The following is a 21,853-nucleotide window of genomic DNA, read 5'->3' as shown; positions in this document are numbered from 1 at the left end:
CCAGCTGGTACCTAGTGCATTCCCATGTGCAATGGTGTGAGACCTCCATGGGTGCCTTAATGGGGCAGTAGTAAAACAGCTCCATGGTGAGATCTGCAATGATCCATTCAACAGAACCCTTTCTCTGTCATGGATGCCTTGGCTGAGATTCCTGCATAACTTGGGGTCCCTTCCAACTCTACAATTCTGTGATTCTATGATTCCATGACATGCTAATATGATTGCGTGAATTGGCTCCAGAGCCCTTGAGATTAAATCCTATAAGGTTTGCTTCCAAGGAAGCATGGAGATCTCAAGGCCAGATTGCAACAACAAACAACACCATATATACACCAGGGTATTCCCATCCCGCATCAAAGGACACATCTGCTTAAGTTAAAGTCTTGTGGTGCAACCTGGCTCCTATCAAACCAATAGCAAAATAACCTACTAATTTTCTTGGTGTACGATACCATCCTTAGCCATTTGGCACAGGCATCTCCCCCATCGCTTAAATACAGTTTCCATTCCCCTTAGCTGTGTTTGTTTCTTCTAAAAATGCGTTCTTTAAAAAGGTAAAACAAAACAAACCTAATGTGCACCTAACCTTACTCCATTTGTGCCAAAATCAGAGCAAACATTTAGAAGAACTGGCTGGCAGAAGGATGAATAAATAAACACAGCAAACATATCTCAGGCTGAACCTTTTTCCAGAAGTATATCTTTATTTCACTCCACCGTTAATTTCATATCTATTTACAGTTGTGGAAGGAGGCCAGATAATTTATTCTCTTGAAATAATATAAATAGGTAATATGCGCAGGTGAGCTCGGCACTGCCTGGCCTTGGAAGGCATTTGGGGCCTTTAGGAACTGCAAGACGCGGAGAAGGTCGATGGCATGGCAACACTGGGAAGGCAAAAGCCATACACTTCTCTCTCTCTGGCAGCTCTTTAAGACACAGGGACCCTTTTGGACAACCAGCTGGCAACGCCAGACGTAGGCTATAGCACCGAAGGATGCTGGCCAGAAGGCAGGCTGAATGTGTTGGGGTGGGAATGGCCAATTAGGTTGAGGTAGTGGCGGTCCAGACTTTGCACGGATGACAAGAAGGTGCTGCGCTGCTGCCCGGGGCCAGTGAGGGGCACAGGAGCGTTGGGGAGGTAAGGGAGAGTGGGACTCCTAGCGGAGCTGTGCCAGGAAAAGGGGCCGTGTCCAGATCCCTGCTGGAACACAGGGTCATTGGGGCTGTGGCCCAAGCAGTCTGGAGCTGGTGGGAGCTGATAGGAGAAGTCTGGCTCTGGGAGAGATCCCAGTGAGGAAAAGATGGGTTCGGTGACAAAGCGAGCTTTGGACTGCAGGAAAGCCAGGATCCGGGCGTACTTGGTGTCCTTGGTCTCCATTCTCTCCACTGTGGTCAGGTAGTGAACTAGGTTCTTCATGCACTCATGGTAGCCATAGTGAAAGTAGTTGGCAAATTCAGCTAGAAGCTCTGTTGGAAAGAAAGAAAAATTGAGTTAGAGCAGTGGTTCCTATTCACATGGAGGAAGCCTAAAAGGCCATTAACTGTTAATAACTCATTCTTGAACTGCCCCCCTTCAAAATCAAATTGCCCCCTGTGGGGCGTGTGGTTGGAAACCATGGCTTGCCTACATGGGGCAGGAAGAAACTCAAACACCCCACCCTACAATCGACACCCAGTTTTTCCTGCCTCTTGCAGCAAATTAATGGGAACCTGTTTTGCCTAATTTAGTACGTAGAGTTTGGAAACTAGTGCTTCCCAAGTGGGGAGTCCCAGTGGAGTGGCTAAGTAAAAAATTAGGGAAAACTCCTGTACCTTTGCAGGTATTCACCTGTATCTTCTTCACCTGACCATTTTACACATGGGAAAATGTGCATTGGTTAACATGGGCATCCCGTGGAAGGCAATGCAACATGACAAAGGATGCTTCAAGAATGTTGCTGTTTTTGGAAAGGATTCAGCCATATACTGGCAAATTAAAGTTGCACAATTAGAGTTAGTTTGGTGCTCTCATGTAACAAAGGGCTCATCCACACATTTGTATCATGATTTCTAGGCAGGGGGTCAAGAGATATTCCTTTTGTCCTGCCACTTCCCCTGGGAAAACCTGTGGTTTACTACTGCACCAGAACAAACGTCAAATGAGTTTTCTCCAGATTTATGTATGTACTGATTCAGCAGTAAACTGTGGGTTTTCCAGGGGGAGGCAGAGGGACAGAAGAAAAACCTCTCAGACCCATGCCTAGAAATCATGGGGCAAATGGAATAAATTGCAGGACAAAAGGGAGTGTGAATGAGCTCACTCCCTACCCCAGTGATGGGAAAACACACTGGAAAGTGTGAGATAACAATCGCTTGATGTGACATCACATAACCTCCCCACAATAACTCAAAATGAATGCTCAGTACACATCCCATGAAGCCTAACAAATCAGGGGTAGATCAGCAAATACAGCATGAGAACAGAGCAACCCATGCTCTGCAGTCTTGCTAGTTAAGGTGGGAAAAGCAGCTATGTTTAAAGCACATTTAAAGCACATGTTCCCACTCAAAGAATTCTGAGCACTTTTGTTTCTTAAGGGTTGCTGGGAATTGCAACTCTGTGATGAGTAAACTACAGTGCCCAGGGATATTTGATGGAAATAATGTGCTTTAAAGTTATGGTGCGTACACAGCCTCAGAGTGTACTGATAAATTCTCAGCCAACAATTTTGCACTGGACTTCCCCCCTATGTAGCCAGGTATATACAAAAAATATACACCTATTTGAGTATATGTTCACATCATATACATCTGCTGAGTTTTAATGATTCATCTAGCTGATGAAGTGGGCTGTTGGTCACAGAAGATTGTGTCATAATAAATGCATTATTTCTTCATTATTCTACATCTCACAAGTCTGTAAAATCCTTCCTTATCAGGGAATGAAGTTACTTTGCTGGATCAAACGAAATGTTGTTTGAGTCCTGCACTCTTGTCTCCAAAACCATCCAGGTTTGGAAAGCTCAAAGCAACGCCTAAGCTACTGTAATGCACTGTCTCTAATCACAGAGAGCTCCACCTTCCATTAATTTGCTTACTCCTTTTTTGGGGGGGGGATTTAATTAATGTAAAGGATTGTTTATTTATGTTCCATGGAATCCATTCACTGTGAGGTAGAATCACTGATTCCCAAATTACATACTGAAAACTGAGGCCACCACCCCACACCCATTTATCAGGGAGCAGGCCCCATTGTAATCAATGGGACTTACTTCTGAGAAGATTTATAGAGGATTGCACTGGGGGTCTGAGTCTAAGAGCTAGTGGGTTGCCCTTAGCGATTTAACTCCTGGACCACTAATCTGGTCGTGAAAACGTTTGTGTCCAAAATCCCTCCCAGTGTCGCCAGCTGGGATTTCTTTTCCTCTCCACCCGTGTCGCCAGGATCCCCCAATTTCACTAATGGGATTTCCCACAGCAAAGTGTGATCCATTCCCAAGGCTTCTCAGAGCTCAGCCAGCAGTTCCCGGTCAAGGGTCTTCTCCCTGCGCGCCTGCGTGGCCAGAAACGCACCGCCACGGAAGAAGAGCGCGCCTACCCTTTTCTCTCCCCCGAGGGAAATCTGCAGAGTGAAGGGCCCGCAGGTACTGGACGGTCATCTCCAGGATCTCCGCTTTCTCCAGCTTGCCGGAACTCTGAAATGCACAAAGCAGACAGGACTTCAGGGAGCTGTTTTCCAACCCCGTGCACCCGCAGCTTTGAATCCAGTGAGTTAACCTAACGACAAAAAGGCTTGCAAATGAGCAGGAGTAAGCCACACACTTGTTTCATTCACAAAGCTATGATCACGATCCCCTTACAGTATTTTGCAAAATGCCACACACACACACCCCTCTCCATGCAAAAAGAACAGCAGCAGCAACCACTCCTAAGTAACCCCACGTACGCAAATTGCTTCCCCTCTGTTCGAAAAGACGCAAAACGCAACTTTGGGATGCGCACCTGTTTTGCCAAAGCCATTGGCACCGTCTTCCCGAGTTCGTTCAGACAGCGGTTGATCCGGTCCCTTCTCCTTTTCTCGATCACCTTATGGGAGACCGGGATCCTCTGGAAAATGCATGAGAACGACAGGCTTAGGCTAGACACACGTGTGGTATGGCAAGATGGAAGGGAGCATCGCATCAGAACGCGAAGTCGCTCCATCACCTTTAATTTTTCTTGACGTCTCCAGACTCTTCTCTGCCCTTCAACAACCTACTTCTGTACAGCTTGGAGCAACTCTTTAAGAGCCAGGCACTTGTGAGCTCCTCCTATCCAACTCTCCAAGCTTTTGACATACTGGAGACAAAAAAGAAACAAAAACCTCCCCAAAACTTAGCAATGCAGCATCCTTACTGCTGGAGACGATGGTGGGCCCATCATCTGCTGATGGTACCATAATCCCAAGAAGGCAAACTGGGGTGGGGGGCGGCAAAGCCTCAAAACTGAGATATTGGAAACTTTCATACGAGATTTGAAACGTCCAGATATATGAAGCGCCAAATACTGCAAGGTTCCTATATCTCAGGAGTTTCGAGACTTCGCCTCTTTCTTTCTATTTCCTGAGTTCTGGTACTGCCCCCCCCCCATCCCACACATAACCACAAGCCTCAAAACCGATGTCTAAGCCTGTGCAGCGAAGGGCCGCCAGTTCCTTGAGGAAAGGTCGAGCCCGGTGGCAGCGCGCAGGGCACCTTCCCTTCTCCAACTCACTTTCCGTTCCTTCAATTTGGAGGCCATCGTGACAAGAAGCCGCTGCTGGGGGAGAAGCTCGCAGAAGGCACCCGATGTCCTCCTTCAAGTGGCCCAGGTGGATTGCAGAGCCCTAACTTCCAAGGGGCGGTTTATAAAGCGATCATTTCTGAGGGAGGGTGGGGGGATATATTCATGGCCTGCCTGATTCCCCAGGATTAGGGAAAGCAGCGTTAGGAGGAGGAGGAGGCATGCATTAAAGATCAGTTTTTTAAAATGTGTGTATGTTCGGGTCTTCCCCCACCCACCCCACACCCCCAGCCTAAGGGGCGTGTAAGGGTGGGGGGACGTCAGATCAGCTTTGTCACTCCACGTGGCCCTTCAAAGGACACGTGATCGGCCCCCGAAGGGCATTTGCATGGCAACGACCCGCGCAGGGCTGAGGGAGCTGAGCGCAGTGGCGCGCCTGCAGGCTGCGAAACACTGGTCGTCTTCTTTCACTGGGCCGCCAAGCGCCTGGTCGGTCTCTCACACGACGGCCGCCTGTTTACAAATCCCAGGCACCCCACACTCTCCCCCCAGCCCAAGACACACATGACACACCCTGCCGCCGCCCCCCTTCCCTGTCCAAGCGCTGACTGCATTTTAAAGCCTGTCCAGAGTCATTAAAGTAATTAAGTAAGCCCTTAATAGGCTGTTCCGCCCAGTTCAAGGAAGAGCCCTTGGAGACGGAGTGGGCCCGTTTGTTCTCAGGCTTTTCTCACACGACTTGGTGACACGTCCATCTTTATGAGAGATGGCAGCCAGGCCTTTTTGTTTCTCCCGCTTTATGTGGCGGGGACACCCCGGCAGGTGTGGGGACTGGAGGCTGGCACGAGATTCTCTCCCCCCACCCCGTCCTTTAAATTTTTCTCTCCTCCCCTCTGCAGACCTTAGGAGCCTCCCTCAAACCTTTGGCACACGACGGTCGTTTCTGTAGTGTGTGTGTGTCTCTCGAGGTTGTTATTTTTCCCCTCCTTCTCGCCGCTTTGGAGAGGCTCAATTTGTAGCCTATTATCCTATAGGAAAATATCCCATTGAAAAGTGTGAATGGTTTCATTGGGCCTAAATCTTAATAATGCGGGTCAAAGAAAAGAGGGGCAAAATAAAGAGGGGATCGCAGCTGGTCTGAGAGTGCATTATGTGGTGTCACCTGCGAGAAGGGTCGCCTACAGACCCCCTATTCATTTGCCTAATTTTGGTCAATTTAACAAACTTCAGGAGAAATTATTGTGGCATTGTTAGGGAGGGTAAAGCTTTCTGATCGAATTAACAGCATGTTTTGATCCGGTAAATGTCATTAGAAAGAAAGAAACAATCGCGTTTAAAGGGGCTGGGAGTGAAATGCGCCAAGTGGAGACGCCAAAGCGCAACGCTCACAAAGGGAGCAAGTAACTGCCACAGGGAACTTTTGTACACGCACATTGCTGAAGTTTTTACACAAAAAGGCATTATTTCATACTTGAATACGTCTAATCCAACAATTGTCTATTTTCTGCAAACATATTTTCACAGCATTGTTAACTTTTTTCCTAGGGCCTCTGTTCTGGCAGCCGCGCTTCTCGCCTTGAGAGCGCAAAGGGCTGTCTTTTTGGGGGGCAACAAGTTTGTCCGAGGGGGGGCCGGAGAGGGAATAATGGAGCTTGGGGAAGTTGCTTGCTTTCTTTTGAAAGGCTTGAAGAGGAAAATATCGAAAACACACAAACAGGAACTTGAGGAAATTAGCTAAAAAAGAGGGTGTATCCTTTTCCTCTCCAAAGCTTCGGAGCGCATTTTCGTGCCTCTTTCAACTTTCATTGGCACCTTCTTATTTAGTTGTATAGGGACACCCCCGCCCCTCAAACAAGCCCAATTTACACATCGACTAAATGAATAACAAATTCAACTCAGAATGTGACTATAGTTTGCACGTCCAAATAAAAACATCACCTAGACTTTGGAGATGTGTGCCAGTGTATCCAAACTTTAGTCCGTTCCATCGTGGAAACGGTGTATTCTCCAAAGCAATATTATGAACGTGTTTTTTAAAAAAGAGTCAGAAATATAGTTTCAGAGAGACGTTCTGCAAACTGTTTTAAGAAATAGGTTACTGTTCTCCTCCCTGATTTTTATAATTTTATTTTTAGATGAAGAAAACTGTGCCATTTAATATCTCCTAGAAGTGTAGTTTTGGTGTCCTTTTGGTTATTTTGTATTTCTTTTTTTGATTGCTGCAAAATGCAAATTCAGATTGTTGTCTGTTTAAAGAGCTTTCGCTTCTTGATGCTTTGTCTGTAACCTGTTTTGTCTGCAACCTGATGGGTGACTAAACAAACCCCTACAAAATGTTATCCAAAACTGTGCGTGTCTTGCACGGTTCAGTCTGGGGGGGGGGAGACGCTCCTGATTGTTGTCCTGTTTGCAAGATACACTCTTTCAGAAGGCTTGTAGGTTTCAGTATATTCAATTCTGCACAATGGGATTAGAAACTAACCGTTATCATCCAAATTAACTAAACTGTGAATAGTAAATGTGGGAGCTTTATTTCTCTCCCTCTCTTTCCAGCCAGTGGAGATGGAGTTGATCCTCTTACTGTCTGTGTTAACCGCCAGCTGCAGGCACCTGCAAGGCAACCCCCTTTTTTTACACCACTCAACTTGTTTATTTGCTTCTTTTTCCCTGCCGGAGAATTGTGTCTCGGTCCGGACAGGCTTGGATGAGGTGCAGGTTCAGGCTGACAATGGAAGCTAGAAAGGACACATGCAAAGTGGATATGACAGGGGTGATGGAGCTGGAGTGCTGGAAACGTTATGGCATATTAAGGGGAGATGTTTGCTTTTACTTCTGATTTCTAACGTTACATCTCTGCTCAGACTAACAATGAGGGCTCCAGACAGACATTATGAGCTGCTTTGGAAAGCTCTTGACACATTTCTAGTTGGAGACTTCCAGAAGTATAAGAGCATTTATCGTTTAACTCTCCAGAAAAACACAAAACCCTCATCACACCACTCTTTTAGTCATCATAAACAGTAGAGTGCACATGTTTCATACATTTAGAAATGGGTACTCCCTATGGCCATGATTTCATGTATATACATAGAAAAAGCTCCCTTGGTTTGCGATTTATTTTTAAGCACTTTAGCAATGAGGATTCGAGATAGACATAAATCTGGAAAACACTCATTTTTCTTTACACACAAAAACAAGGCAGTTTGAATGCAAAGCAGTTCTTTCCATCGATTTATTTAAAGGCTGCAATCCTCTGTGTATTTTACTTGGGAACAATCTCCATTGAATAGAATGGGACTTACTGTGTAAACACACAACGGATTGGACTTAATGCCTCACGCTAGCATACACCTGTTAAAACGCTGCCGCAAATTGACACTGAATACCATACAGCTATTAATATATAATATTAATTATTTCTTAATTATGCAGTAATTGCATACATTAATGTTAAGAATGTATATGATACAGAAACATGACATAAACACATAAAAGCACTGACACCTGCATTTGAGCACAGTTGGCATACTTGGAAGCCCCCCCCCTCCCCCCAATTCAAAACCTTATTGGGAAATTATGCTGTAACCTGCACTTGTTTTAATAGGCTAATATCTGGCAAGAGACATACCACACAAAAGCAAGAACTGGTTTTCGCTTTTACTTCAGCATTGCCTCTCTGCGCAATCCTTCTTCCATAATAGCCATTTGCTTCATTTAAAGAAGGATCTTTGATGATGGGGATAAAGTTATAGAGGGTCATTCACAGACATAAATGCAAGTTGGGGCTGGCAGCGAAACAATAATTTCAAATGGTTTGGGATCTTTGTTGAGCTTCGCGCAACCTGATTTCAGGGCCAGTTCAACTGTTTTTGTTTTGTGTTGTCATGGAAAGAAATTGAATTGAGGTTCTAACACCCCAATCCTAGAAATTTTTACCAAGAAGTAAGTCCCACTGTAATCAATATGCACTTAATGTAGAGACAGTGTTGTGCAGTGGTTAGAGTGCTGAGTTAGGAATCTGGGAGAGCAGAGTTCAAATCCCTACTTGGCCATGATGCTCACTGGGGTGACCTTGGGTTAGTAACTTTCTCTCAGCCTAGCCTACTCCACAAGGTTGTTGTGGGGGGAAATGGGGGAGGGGACTGTGTATGTCACCCAGAATTCCTTGGCGGAATGGTTGCATGGAAAAATAATTGTAATCATGGCAAAATATAAAAACGGAACTTATTCCCACATAAATGTGTAAAGAATTGCAACCTATATTTCCTCCTTTGTTGTGTATGTGTATATGTAGTTATATAAGTTAACTGTAACAATACAGTGAACTGCCAACCTTCTGATCTGTAAGCCCAAGAGGCTCAGTGGTTTAGACCACAGCGCTGCAACTCCTTTGACTGGAGCATCCAGGGGTCCTTTACCTTTACTCTCCAGTAATTGGATGTTTTATTTCTGGAGAATTCTGCAATCTCAGTCCAGAATCTGCTGCAGTCTTCCCACCTCCCACACCTCTGCTTGGGACCTTTGTAAGGATGAAATACCCCTTAAGGATTTACTCCTGCTCTCCCTGGTGACTTTCTGGGGGCTGCCGTTTCCCATTTGGGCAAAGGAACATGAATATATTTTGCTTTTGGTCTTTTCTGAAATATTAAGCTTTTGCTGTCTAATTTTTTGTGTAAGTTGTAATTTTTAAATGTATTTTTGGTTGAGTTTTGTATTTGGGAATTATTGTGTGTGAACAGTCTTGGGGGCTTTTTCGGGGGGGGTTGAAAGGCAGCATAGAAATAAACTTTAACTATAGCACTAACCATCGAAGGAAATTATTAATAACTGCAAATTCAGTATGAAGTTATTTATGGGAGCTGCAGCTAAATACAACAACCAGTGCCAAATCCTAGGGATGTTGACATTGTAGATTTGACTTGTTCTGGTGCACACAATGCTTTTTTGTTCTGTTTTGCAGCTGTGCAATTTGTGTTCATATTTCTAGTTACAGGTAGGTAGCCGTGTTGGTCTGCCGTAGTCGAAACAAACAAAAATTCCTTCCAGTAGCACCTTAGAGACCAACTAAGTTTGTTATTGGTATGAGCTTTCGTGTGCATGCATATCTGAAGAAGTGTGCATGCACACGAAAGCTCATACCAATAACAAACTTAGTTGGTCTCTAAGGTGCTACTGGAAGGAATTTTTTGTGTGTGTGTGTGTTCATATTGTAATAGCCATTGGCTACAAACAATCAAATTGATTGGGGGGAAACCCACCAGCTAGACTTAAAAGCAGATCTGTTAGAGTCACTGGATTCTAGCAAGAATAAAAAGGTCTTACAAACTTTTGGGGGAATGTGGGAAGAAGGGGAACAAATGTTAACTTTGATAAGAATATCATCTTATCATTTCCGGCCTTTAAAGGACTTACTCCTAGCAGTTGTGAGGAGTTTGTGCAGGAGTGTCTGGTCTGGGGGCGGGGACAACAATAGTAATAGTAAGGGGAGTGGGAGAGTGAGAGAAAGTGATGAAGTGGCTTAATGGTTAAACCAGCACCTTGAGTTGTGCTCAGAAGGAAACAGATAAGCAATGTTATTTGCAGAACAGTAGTCAGATATGCACATGCCACCCTGTATCCTTTTTGGACGGCATTTCCCACCCACTGAAACTTCTGAGTCATCTTCAAGGGCAGCACCACCTACAGTGAATTACAGAGGTCAATTTTAATGGGCTTTTAGAAATTTATTCCCTTGATTTTCTTACACACACAAAAATCAAAGCAGCTAACAATCCAAACATTAAAAAACAAAGAACACCCATGCAAAAGAAAAACAGCAGAGCAGATTGTCAAGATGGGAGAGGAGAAGCAGATGGTGCCGTTGAGCAGAAAACTCCACATCTCTGTCATCCCAAACTGTCTCTGAGCTTTAAAAAATACAAATCCATGTCTGAATGAACACCAGGAAAAACTGCCCAATGTAATATAATATATTTGCCTGCTTACAGTGGCATGTAGTTATCGTTGTCTAATGATTGCTCATCTATCAAAGAGGTGATATGTGGCATATATAACAAAAAAAGAAATTTAATAATAATTGCAGTTATGCTGCTAGTAAACAAACCCTTTCATAGTAATCTGTTGCTGTAGCCAGTTTCCAATGCCTGCCTGCAGAAAAGTACCTTCCATTGGCTTCAAAAAATGCTCAAGTTCAGATTTGGGTGGAGGTCCAGAAGGAGGCTGTTCTAAAAGCACATCCTTTCTACACAACTAGAGGCATGACCCTGGTAATGTGCTTGGCAATAAAGCTTTCATCATGAACCTGCTGAAGGCTTTTTCTATATGCCAGGCCACCTGCAAATATTTTCTTCTAGGGCCAGTTTTTTGAAATGCGCCAAGACAGAGATGGCTACAAGCCCCAATAATCTCCCTCTTTGTCTCCCCGCAATAATCTCCCTCCTTGGATGACCTACACATGTATGTTCTGTGGGCATGAGGGTGAGGCAGCCACAGTCCTGTCCTGTCTAAAAAAACCTGATCTGAATTTGCTCCTATCATGCAACTATTAGAGAACAGGAGCCCTGCAAAAAAACAGCTTGGCAATTCAACCAGAGCAAACCAGTATTAGGGGCCCGGGGTAGACAGGGTGTTCTTGTTCTCCTAGCTGTGTTTAGGAAATCAAGCAAGACTCCACAGGCTTGTACATTTCTTCTTCATCGTCCTCTCACATGCAAACTCGGCTAGTGTTGCCAATCCTTCTCATAACCCTGGTTCCAGCCTCTGCCTGAAAACTAGCCATGGTTAGCATTAATATTGGCGGAAATGGAGCTGTGCGGGTTGATTACCTCTGAAAAGAGAAAGGAAGGGAGTTTGCATAGCAGAGGAAGCGGAGGAAAAGGGGAAGTACACAGGTTCTCTTGCTTTCTTAAAGGCAAAGGTAAAGGGACCCCTGACCATTAGGTCCAGTTGTGGCCGACTCTGGGGTTGCGGCGCTCATCTCGCTTTACTGGCTGAGGGAGCCGGCGTTTGTCTGCAGACAGTTTGTCTGTGGCCAGCATGACTAAGCCGCGTCTGGCGAACCAGAGCAGTGCACGGAAACACTGTTTACCTTCCCGCCGGAGTGGTACCTATTTATCTACTTGCACTTTGACATGCTTTCAAACTGCTAGGTTGGCAGGAGCAGGGACTGAGCAACGGGAGCTCACCCCATCGTGGGGATTCGAACCACCAACCTTCTGATCAGCAAGTCCTAGGCTCTGTGGTTTAACCCACTGCGCCACCCACGTCCCTGGTTAGGAAGTCAGAAATCATAAACGTGCAATAGGTCAATGTCAAGGTGCTAAGGATGAGTGCAGAACCCTTGAAATATTCCAGGCATTTGATATTTTATGATCCCTGAATGGCTCACATTTAGTTAGAACTGCCTGATGCAAAATTTAACATGGCTGTGTGTGCATTCCCTGTCCTGTAAATCATATGCCATTCCAGCAGATAAACTAGATATGTCTGGAACCTGAATGGCTCCTATATGTTTAAGAGCAGCTTGAGCTACAGTAGCCTTCCCTGGCTTGGTGCCCTGCAGATGCTTTGAAGTACAACTATAAACTGCCCTGAAATCTACAGATGAAGGGCAGTATACAAATTTAATAAATAATAATAATAACCATGCAGGCTGCAGTAGATGGAAATTGCAGTCCAAGATGTGGGGAGGGCAGCAGGTTGGGGGAAGGCTGACCTATAGAAATCAGCAGGTGAAACGTTTCAAGGCAATGAGAAGCATTATTCTCCGCTAATGACGGCAGAAAGGCACCAGAGCAGAACCCAGTTAAAAGTTGGCAACCTTATAGTTCCTGCGGATTTGACCAACTATCCAAGGCAGAAATACATTTTTAAATCCAATTTTGGTAAATTTCTACCCAGTTTCTATAAGAATCTAGCTTCAAACCCAGGCATACAGGGATGCTCTGGTCATACTGCCACCAAGTGGACAATGCTAGACCCTAATTAACAGTGGTAGACATTAGGCAGCCTTCCCTCTTCCTAGCGATGAGGCCAGGTTAACATAGAAGGGGAAACAGCGAACAAAGTGCAGTCTGAGCACTATTATCCATGCTGTGATTCCGCAACCGTCTTCCGAGTGTTGTTATTCATTTGCTGTGCCTTCTCTGGTTTCGTTTTTGTATCACTACTACTGATGCAAAACAATAAACGATAAGTGCAAATGATAACTTGACAACTCTACCAATCTCCACCACCCTCCAAGAGAAACAGAAATGTATCATCTTGTTTTACTGCCAGAATTTCAACCCCTCCCCGACCTTTAATTTTTAATAATCACATTTATCCACAAAAAAGACTGATAAAACAAGGAGAAATTTGGTAAATGCGGCTTTTTCTATCTGTACTGGCAAAAATCCACCCTTCAGAATTTCTGCTACTCATATAGTTGTAAAAGATAAAGGAAAACATATGCAGTACCAATTACCCTATTTAAAAATATTAATTACTCTCCCGGATCTCTGATGGTGAGGCACAAATTCTAACAATAGCATTTACAGACTTTTAAAAGAGTCCAGTACAAGGGGCAGGATGTATACACACTCCCCATTAGGAATGCCGATTACCGTATATTATTACGGTAACCTATGCTCTTGTGCTTTTTACAGCATCTTGATTTGCAGACATTAGCAGGCGATAATGCTAACTTTGAAATCTTCTACTGAAATCTTCTACAGAAGGGTCAAGTTATATTCTGCAGGGGGACAGCCTAACTAGATTAAGAACAGGGACGGTAGCTGGTTAACATCTGTAACCCTGGTAGGGCTGTTCTGGTGCAAAATGCTAGATCAGTCCAAAATAAGAACGAACTCATCAATTCTTTGATTGTGCATGAGTGGGGCTGGCCTGGCATGCATTACTCATAGCACATATACAAACAGTGTGCATGCACATGAAACCTCATACCAAGAACAAACTTAGTTGGTCTCTAAGGTGCTACTGGACATTTTATATATTTACAGATGTACAGTACAAAAGCAGTGACTAACCTAGATAGCATCTTAAAAAGTAGAGACATCACCTTGCCAACAAAGGTCCGTATAGTTAAAGCCATGGTTTTCCCAGTAGTGATGTATGGAAATGAAAGCTGGACTATAAAGAAGGCTGATCGCCGAAGAATTGATGCTTTTGAATTATGGTGCTGGAGGAGACTCTTGAGAGTCCCATGGACTGCAAGAAGATCAAACCTATCAATTCTTAAGGAAATCAGCCCTGAGTGCTCACTGGAAGGACAGATCCTGAAGCTGAGACTCCAATTCTTTGGCCACCTCATAAGAAGAGAAGACTCCCTGGAAAAGACCCTGATGATGGGAAAGATGGAGGGCACAAGGAGAAGGGGACGACAGAGGACGAGATGGTTGGACAGTGTTCTCGAAGCTACCAGCATGAGTTTGACCAAACTGGGAGGCAGTGGAAGACAGGAGTGCCTGGCATGCTCTGGTCCATGGGGTCACAAAGAGTCGGACACGACTAAATGACTAAACAAGAAGTACAGCACCAGTTCCTTTAAGCATTTAGGCACAGGCTATAGCTCAGTGCCAGAGAACGTGCTTTGTATGCAAAGGGCCTCAGGTTCAATCTCTGGCATTTCCAGGTAGGGATAGGAAGGATTTTATCCTGAAACCCTGGGCTGCTGCCAATCAGTGTTAATCATCCTGGGCTAAATATATATATAAATAAAAAAATTGTCCAGTAGCACCTTAGAGACCAACTAAGTTTGTTCTTGGTATAAGCTTTCGTGTGAATGCACACTTCTTCAGATACCTGTCCGTGCACATGAAAGCTTATACCAGGGGTCAGCAAACTTTTTCAGCAGGGGGCCAGTCCACTGTCCCTCAGACCTTGTGGGGGGCTGGACTATATTTTTGGGGGGGAAATGAAAGAATTCCTATGCCCCACAAATAACTCAGAGATGCATTTTAAATAAAAGGACACATTCTACTCATGTAAAAATACGCTGATTCTCGGACTGTCCACTGGCCGGATTGAGAAGGCGATTGGGCCGGATCCAGCCCCTGGGCCTTAGTTTGCCTACCCATGGCTTATACCAAGAACAAACTTAGTTGGTCTCTAAGGTGCTACCGGACAATTTTATATTTTTATATATATTGCATCTGCATCAGACCAACACGGCTACCTACCTGAATCTAGATTCCTGGGCTAGATAGTCTGAATTGGTAATATACAGTTTCCTGTATTCCTATGTAGGTAGTGGGGTTTGGTTTTGTTGTTTTTAACCACAGCCTTTAACTGTTGCAATGTTCAGAATTTGCACTAGCGGATAAGATGCTGACTAATGTCACAACTGCCATTCCTTGACTTAAGACCACGTGTCATATATCATATCCTTGCAGCTGCATCGCTGCAGATGGATCATCATTTAGGTCCTTTGTGCTGATGCCACATCAGGACTGCAGAGCTGTCAATAATGCAAAGTGATGCCGTATCAGCCAGCTCAAGAACGATGAGCTAGAGATTCTCTCCCACTTGCATATCCCACATCAGAGGATAAGACTGGCCTGTAAGAAGATTCTCTAAATAACAAATGGTTGCATCAAGTGGAAGCTGTTACGATCCTAAATTCAGTTCCGTTTAAATTCCATTGAAGTTACTGGGGTTAGGGGCTGCGATCCAATGCCCTCTTATCTGGGAGTAAGCCCCACTGAACTCAATAAGACTTCTGGATAAACACAAATAAGATTGTACTACTGAGAAATTATAATTATAACAGTATTGCAGTCATATTAAATATAAGGTAAAGGCAAATCCCCCCATGACAGTTAAGTCCAGTCAAAGCTGACTATGGGGTACAGCTCTCACCTCGCTTTTCAGGCTGAGGGAGCTGGCATTTGTCCACAGACAGCTTTCAGGGTCATGTAGCCAGCATGACTGAACCACTTCTGGTGCAATGGGACACCATGATGAGTGCCAGAGCACACAGAAACACCATTTACCTTCCCATCACAGTGGTACCTATTTAGCTACTTGTGCTGGTATGCTTTCGATCTGCTAGGCTGGCAGAAGCTGGGACAGAGCAACGGGAGCTCATCCCGTTGCACGGATTCGAACTGTCAACCTCCTTATCGGAAGCCCAAGAGGCTCAGTGGTTTACACCACAGCGCCACCTGCATTTAATTAAATATAATCTGCATTCCAATATTGCATTGTTTAGCTGATTAATTAATTGGTTAAAAAGCAACAAACATTTAGTACAGTGGTGCCTCAGGTTAAGTACTTAATTCATTCTGGAGGTCCGTTCTTAACTTGAAACTGTTCTTAACCTGAAGCACCACTGAAGCCACTGTTCTTAACCTGAAGCAGAGTGGTATACAGTGGTACCTCAGGTTACATACACTTCAGGTTACAAACTCCGCAGCAGGTTACAGACTCTGCTAACCCAGAAATAGTACCTCGGGTTAAAAACTTTGCTTCAGGATGAGAACAGAAACCATGCTCCAGCGGCGCGGCGGCAGCAGGAGGCCCCCCATTAGCTAAAGTAGTGCTTCAGGTTAAGAACAGTTTCAGGTTAAGAGCAGACCTCCGGAACGAATTAAGTACTTAACCTGAGGTACCACTGTATATCAGTACTATTATGCACTTACCTCTGTGTGTGTGTGCACGCACACACACACATCTAGTATAACTATTTGTATGAAATGTGTGCGGTCTAACATACTTTCCCCTGTTGAACTCAGATATTTAATGCATAACAAAAAAAGAAAAGTCCTGCAAATACAAAGAGAGGTTAATTTGCCTTTCCTTTTGTAAAAAGGAAACATACAGTTTTGAGCATCACAGGCAAGTTACAGGAAGTATATCTGATGGTGAAACTTTATATTTGGCGTTGGCTGCTGCCCCCAAGTGGTGAGAGAACATACTGAATTATTATTAATAGCGTTTTAAACAGTTGCCTTCAGTGGAATGCAGCTGGCTTTATAACCGAGAGAATATGGATTGCATCCAGCAAGGCAATCTGTATTATAAACAGATTCTTGTTTATGCATATGAGCCTCTCTTCCTGGGAGAAAGGACAGAAGTAATAAATAATTTAAAATCCTCTAGGAAAGCTTTTATTGTTGATTTTTATATACTAACTCAAACATATTTTTGTAGAAAAGATGACACACAAATATTTTGCATAAAAGTAAACATTTCAGTGGAACTATCAAATAGTCTATCTAGGATGATAAGCCACAAAAAGTACTACCGGCACCCTTGTATTCTTCCCAAATTCTTTTGCAATGCAATTTTCAGTTGCAGCAAACAACTCATTTTTTCAGTATGTATACTCCCACCTTCCAGCATGCCAATGAATGTAGAAGCACCACGGAATAACTGAGAACAATTTGAGAACTTGACACTTAAATTGTCATCAAATTAGATGCTATAGGACTTTTAAAAGTTATGGAGAAATCCTAGATACATCTATTCAAAAGTAAGCCCCAAAAAGTTCAAGGCTACTTCCTCTCAGGTAAGGAGACATAGGAATGGATCAAATGGTAATGGAAAAGTTTTAAGCATATTAGGTAGTTGTTGTTTTTGCTGTTTCACACTTGTCAGGGGTTCAGGAGCAGAGACACAGGAGAGGGAGCAAATGGAGAGCGAGGAGGAGGAATCCGAGGGGGGAGTAGGCAGTGACAGTGGTCACAGAGATTTTGGACTCCAGATGGGGGGTAGAGGGGGTTGAATATCTCCTCGCCAGGGAAGGTACCCCGGCCAGCGCCAACAGCTGGGTACCGTATTTTGCAGTGGAGGAGCACTACCTCAAGGACGAGTTCCACGCACTTTTCCCACACAGGCCCATGCCGGCAGATTATTTCGACGAATATCTTTTCACTCCCACACTCTCAGACAGCACGTTTCAGGGGTTCTCTTCAGCTGAGGACAAGGCGCCAGAGACTAGCTCCCCAGAGGGATCACTCTCAGGGTTCGGCACAGGGGGCTCCTATTGGTGGGAGGATCAACCTGAGGTGGGGTGGCGCAGAGGGATGCCGAGAGGGCCACTGCACGCAGCATCACCCCAGGAGACGGGGGATGAGGGGGTCATGGGCGAGTTGGGGGAAGATCCCGGGTTCGAACACGCCGACCAGGAGATGGAAGCCGAGGAGATCGCCGTCAATGAGCCCGTACAGGACTTCCCGGACTTATCCCAATGGCTGCACGCCACGGGGGACGAACTGTATCCTGCACTCACCCCCACAACACTGGAGCCACCGGAACCCGCACCTGAAGAGGGGGAGGGGGGAAGGGGGGCTTCGAGGGGGGGATGGATGTCAGGGGTTCAGGAGCAGAGACACAGGAGAGGGAGCAAATGGAGAGCGAGGAGGAGGAATCCGAGGGGGGAGTAGGCAGTGACAGTGGTCAGAGAGATTCCACGAGTCTCACCAGCGAATCGGAAGACTCACAGAAGGGAGCGCCCATGGCCAGGGCGAGGGGGGTGCCAAAGGGGAAGCCCCAGAAGGAAGGGGCCAGCGGGGACTCCTTGAGCAGCAGCTGGAAATCAGGACCAGCTTCCCCACCAGAGCACAGTAGGGGGGAGGAGTCCCAGGAATCGGGAACAGTGTTCTCGCCACCAGCGAGAGGAGATGAGTCAGGGTTGACCATGCCCACATCGGAGAGCGGGGGAACGGTCAGGAGGAAGGTTACCGGCTGGGCGCGCGCGCCAAGTTCAAATGTACAGGCGAGCGGCACAGCAGGTAGCCCGGATGGGGAGCCAGGTCCTAAAGCCCGCCGGAAGGAAGGGCAAGACTCAGGAGGGTCAGCGTCAGAAGAGTCCAGAAGGGAGGAAACTCCAGGGGGCAGAAGGACCCAGAGGAGGAAAGAACTGCGGAGGAGGTGGAGCCGGGCCAGGATCTTAAACTGGTGCGGAAGGGGTAGTGATTCAGAGGGGACTTCGCCGATCTGAAGTCAAGACGTAGGGCTGCACGCTCTGGGGTTTGAAATGGAAACTAAACTTCAATAAAGACTTTTGTACATTAAATCAACTGAGCGTTGGTCCTCTGTGAGCTGGGACCTGGAGGCAGTCCTGACCACACTGATATATAATCTTGCCTCAAACAGAATTGCACACATTCAGTGTAGCATTAGCACCACCTCCACACAAAAAACCCTCAAAATAAAAAGGACCACAGGCTCAAAGCTATCAATCCTGTTCCTGTTAATGAATTTGATTTCAAACATGCTTCCTTTAGAATGGCTGCTAACACTTAGAGTGGCCTTAAGTGCTCTACAAAGACATCTGCCAGGACGGAAATGGATGGATATATAACATTTAGCAAGAGGCATTATTTTGGCATTATTTCCTCCGTGTTGCTTTAGGAAAGGAACCTTTCTTCTGGAGCAAAGGACAAGTGCTCCAGACAATTTGCAAAACGACTTGTAGCTTGGATTGTGTAAGCAACTGGTCAAGAAATGTACAACGTGGACAATCTCCTGAGATATATCCAAATGCCCTTTAACTTGCCTGACCCGGGACACAATAGGGATTACAAAACCACATTTTGAAAAGCTCTACCGCAGATGTAATAAAAAGAAGAAGCTTCAAACTTACAAAGATATGAGCAAAGTAGACAGGTCTTTCTTTAATTCACAAGGGAGAATTACAGTGAGAAGGAAGGATAGGATGAAAATGGCATTACCAGTCTTGTTTTTTAAAACTATTTGAGTATAATATAGTGATCTGTTGTATACCTTTGTTTCTTCTTCTTTTCCCTTTTTGAAATACAGCAATTTACTCCTACCTTAATTCTGCAAGTAAAGTGCTCTTCCTCTGTGCAATTTGCGAAACAATTTCAGTGTGGATTGCATAGTTGCGCTCTGTCTATGCTTCTTTCTCAGGTTGCCACAAAAGTAATGTCAAAAACTTTTTTTAAGTACCCAAAGTCTCTTCCACACATCCTAAGGGAAACAGAAGCAAGCTGCATTTCAATTTTGTGAGTGGATTGCTGCTGTGTATCATTATTATTACTATTATTATTAATTAAATTTGTATGCCCCCCTTCATCTGAAGATCACGGAGCGATTCACAACATAAAAATACAAAATGAGAACACAGAATGTATTTTAAAAATAAGAAATAAAATTAAATCAATACACCAGCACCAGATTCCTTCACACACACAAAAGAAAAGAATACAGTAATGACAACAGGTGCTTAAGGAAGTCCTCTCTTATGGACTGAAAGGACGTTTTAAAGAAATTGGAACACAGGTAATCAACAAGACATTCTTCAGGCGACAATGGACTACAACTCTTAGGACTGGTGCTATCTCCTCCCTCGGTGGGATGGCGGGCGTTGTTTTGTGAGCGTGTGGTTCTTGGTGTGTCTTATCCACATGGTTAGCTGCTTGGAGGACTCCAGTGGAAAAGCGGGATATGTTTTTGAGACCCAATTTAATTATGTAAGTTGTTCTAAACTTAAAAAAATATATATATTGCATTTTGATGTTGTAACTTATGAGAGCGGGGCACCTTAGACATTTTGGTACATGAGGCGAACCAGAAGACGGCGGGAAGAAGGGGTGAATGAAGATCCACATCAGGAACAAGTGGGGAATAAAGATCTGTATTGGGAACAAGGAGGGGAATCAAATCAACCTTACCCAATGGTTGACGTGGGAATCAAGGGTTGTTGCGGGGTGTGTGTGTGTGCTCTGACTCATGCCAGATGGGTGCAGAGCCCAGGGCAGCCCCTGCCATTTGCTTCCTAGGGTTGGAAGGAGACCAGCAGTGCCTCCTATTCACAGAGAGGCTGCTGAGGGGGCAGTATTGAGGGGGGCTGCTGAGGAGCAGGCATATCTGGCCTCCAAGGAGCACACTCCAGCAGCGGCCAATGCATTCCTTAAAAGCCAGATATCCTGTCCCTGTGGATCCTGCCACCTGAAGTGCTCACCTCACCTTGCCTCATAGATGAGCCGGCCCTGAAACCTCCTTTGTGAACCTAGGGTGAAGAGTGGGTAATAAAATAACAATTACTAGCCGTTGTAGTAGTAGTTGTACTACTGCTACTACTAGTAGTAGCAGCAGTAGCAGCAGCAGCAGTTTAATACAATATAAAGCAACTCAGCACAGAAAATAAATGAGAGCTTCAAATGTTCATTTTTAAGAGGAACTGGTTCTACTTCAAGTTCAGCGTATCCCAGAAGGAACTAATTACAGTTCACAGCCAACCCTTTACGAAGCAGACTAATTTGGATCACATTCAGTTCAAGTTCAGCCAAATGATCTTTGGCAATGTTTTTTCAGCATTCAGAATGTTACAAGCAGCTGTGCTGAAGTATAAAATACAGTTACAAAGGCTAAGGGAGCATCAAAAAATGAACACAGTGGAATGTGAACCACTTCATTTATTTTTCCCAACAATTGTGAAGAAACTTGAAGATGATGAACTAGAAATCTACCCCAAAATAAACTTATTGCATGTTCACTTCACTCATAAATTATGGGAACTACTTTCAGTAAGTGTTTGGAGACTTTTAGACTAATTCAGTGACCTTTGTGAAACTGAGCTATTTCACTCCAAGGCCTGAAATAAATACATAAAAGAATGTGAAGTGAATAGTATGCATATAAATGGTTTTTAATTGGGGTGGTGGCAGCTGTTTTTGTTCTCAGTAACTGGCAACTCTCCACTGCAAGCCTGTGTAAGAAAGGTAAATTCCTGCACTAATGGGTCTAGTAATTTACTCAGCTAGACTTTTACAAAAGTACATTAACACTTTACTTTACCCAACCAAAAGCAAACAACCATTCAAACAGAGTACATCAGGTGATACCGTATTTTTCGCTCTATAAGACACACCAGACCACAAGTTTTTGGAGGAAGAAAACAAGAAAAAAAATATTCTGAATCTCAGAAGCCAGAACAGCAAGAGGGATCGCTACGCAGTGAAAGCAGCGATCCCTCTTGCTGTTCTGGCTTCTGGTATAGCTGCGCAGCCTCCATTCGCTCCATAAGACGCACACACATTTCCACTTACTTTTTAGGTGGGGAAAAGTGAATCTTATAGAGCAAAAAAATGGTAAATCATAGCTCTTTTTCCACTGCTGTGGTGAAGAATCAAGTGTAGTTCTA

The 21,853-nt window shown here is 44.7% G+C and overlaps 1 protein-coding gene and 1 long non-coding RNA gene across 4 annotated transcripts in view; one reads left to right on the top strand and one right to left on the bottom strand.

Annotated features, from left to right (window-relative positions):
- Positions 1 to 672: 672 nt before the first annotated feature.
- On the bottom strand, positions 673 to 16,753 carry HELT (helt bHLH transcription factor). 3 transcript variants are annotated; one of them, XM_081926386.1, is made up of 4 exons: positions 16,659 to 16,753; positions 3,985 to 4,089; positions 3,581 to 3,677; positions 673 to 1,470 (listed from the first exon to the last, which is right to left on the bottom strand). In XM_081926386.1, the coding sequence occupies exons 2-4, from the start codon at positions 4,000 to 4,002 to the stop codon at positions 983 to 985; spliced, it is 603 nt and encodes a 200-aa protein (XP_081782512.1). In that variant the 5' UTR covers positions 4,003 to 4,089; positions 16,659 to 16,753; the 3' UTR covers positions 673 to 982. The 3 variants fall into 3 exon arrangements, with proteins under 3 accessions (XP_081782512.1, XP_081782511.1, XP_081782510.1); XM_081926385.1 differs by lacking the exon at positions 16,659 to 16,753 and adding an exon at positions 4,735 to 5,103; XM_081926384.1 differs by lacking the exon at positions 16,659 to 16,753 and having other exon boundaries at positions 3,985 to 4,335.
- A 3,291-nt stretch (positions 16,754 to 20,044) lies between these two features.
- Positions 20,045 to 21,853, top strand: part of LOC309378361 — a 28,635-nt gene continuing 26,826 nt past the window's right edge. The window contains exon 1 of the long non-coding RNA XR_014172034.1: positions 20,045 to 20,180. This is a non-coding gene — a long non-coding RNA (uncharacterized lncRNA). The remainder of the gene's footprint in view (positions 20,181 to 21,853) is intronic.

The sequence above is a fragment of the Podarcis melisellensis genome (assembly GCF_964234715.1).
Source record: "Podarcis melisellensis genome assembly, chromosome: 9".
Lineage (NCBI taxonomy): Eukaryota > Metazoa > Chordata > Lepidosauria > Squamata > Lacertidae > Podarcis > Podarcis melisellensis.
The sequence above is the reverse complement of the archived record's forward strand: the minus strand, read 5'-3'. Positions and strand labels throughout refer to the sequence as shown.

Bases quoted from the DNA above. Each gene is read 5' to 3' on its own strand.
- HELT (XM_081926384.1), bottom strand. From the start codon at position 4,185: ATGGAGCGACTTCGCGTTCTGATGCGATGCTCCCTTCCATCTTGCCAT. The intron at 3,678-3,984 runs GTGCGCATCCCA...TGTGCATTTCAG, and splicing joins CAATGGCTTTGGCAAAACAG to AGTTCCGGCAAGCTGGAGAA. The intron at 1,471-3,580 runs GTAGGCGCGCTC...TCTTTCCAACAG, and splicing joins CCCTCGGGGGAGAGAAAAGG to AGCTTCTAGCTGAATTTGCC.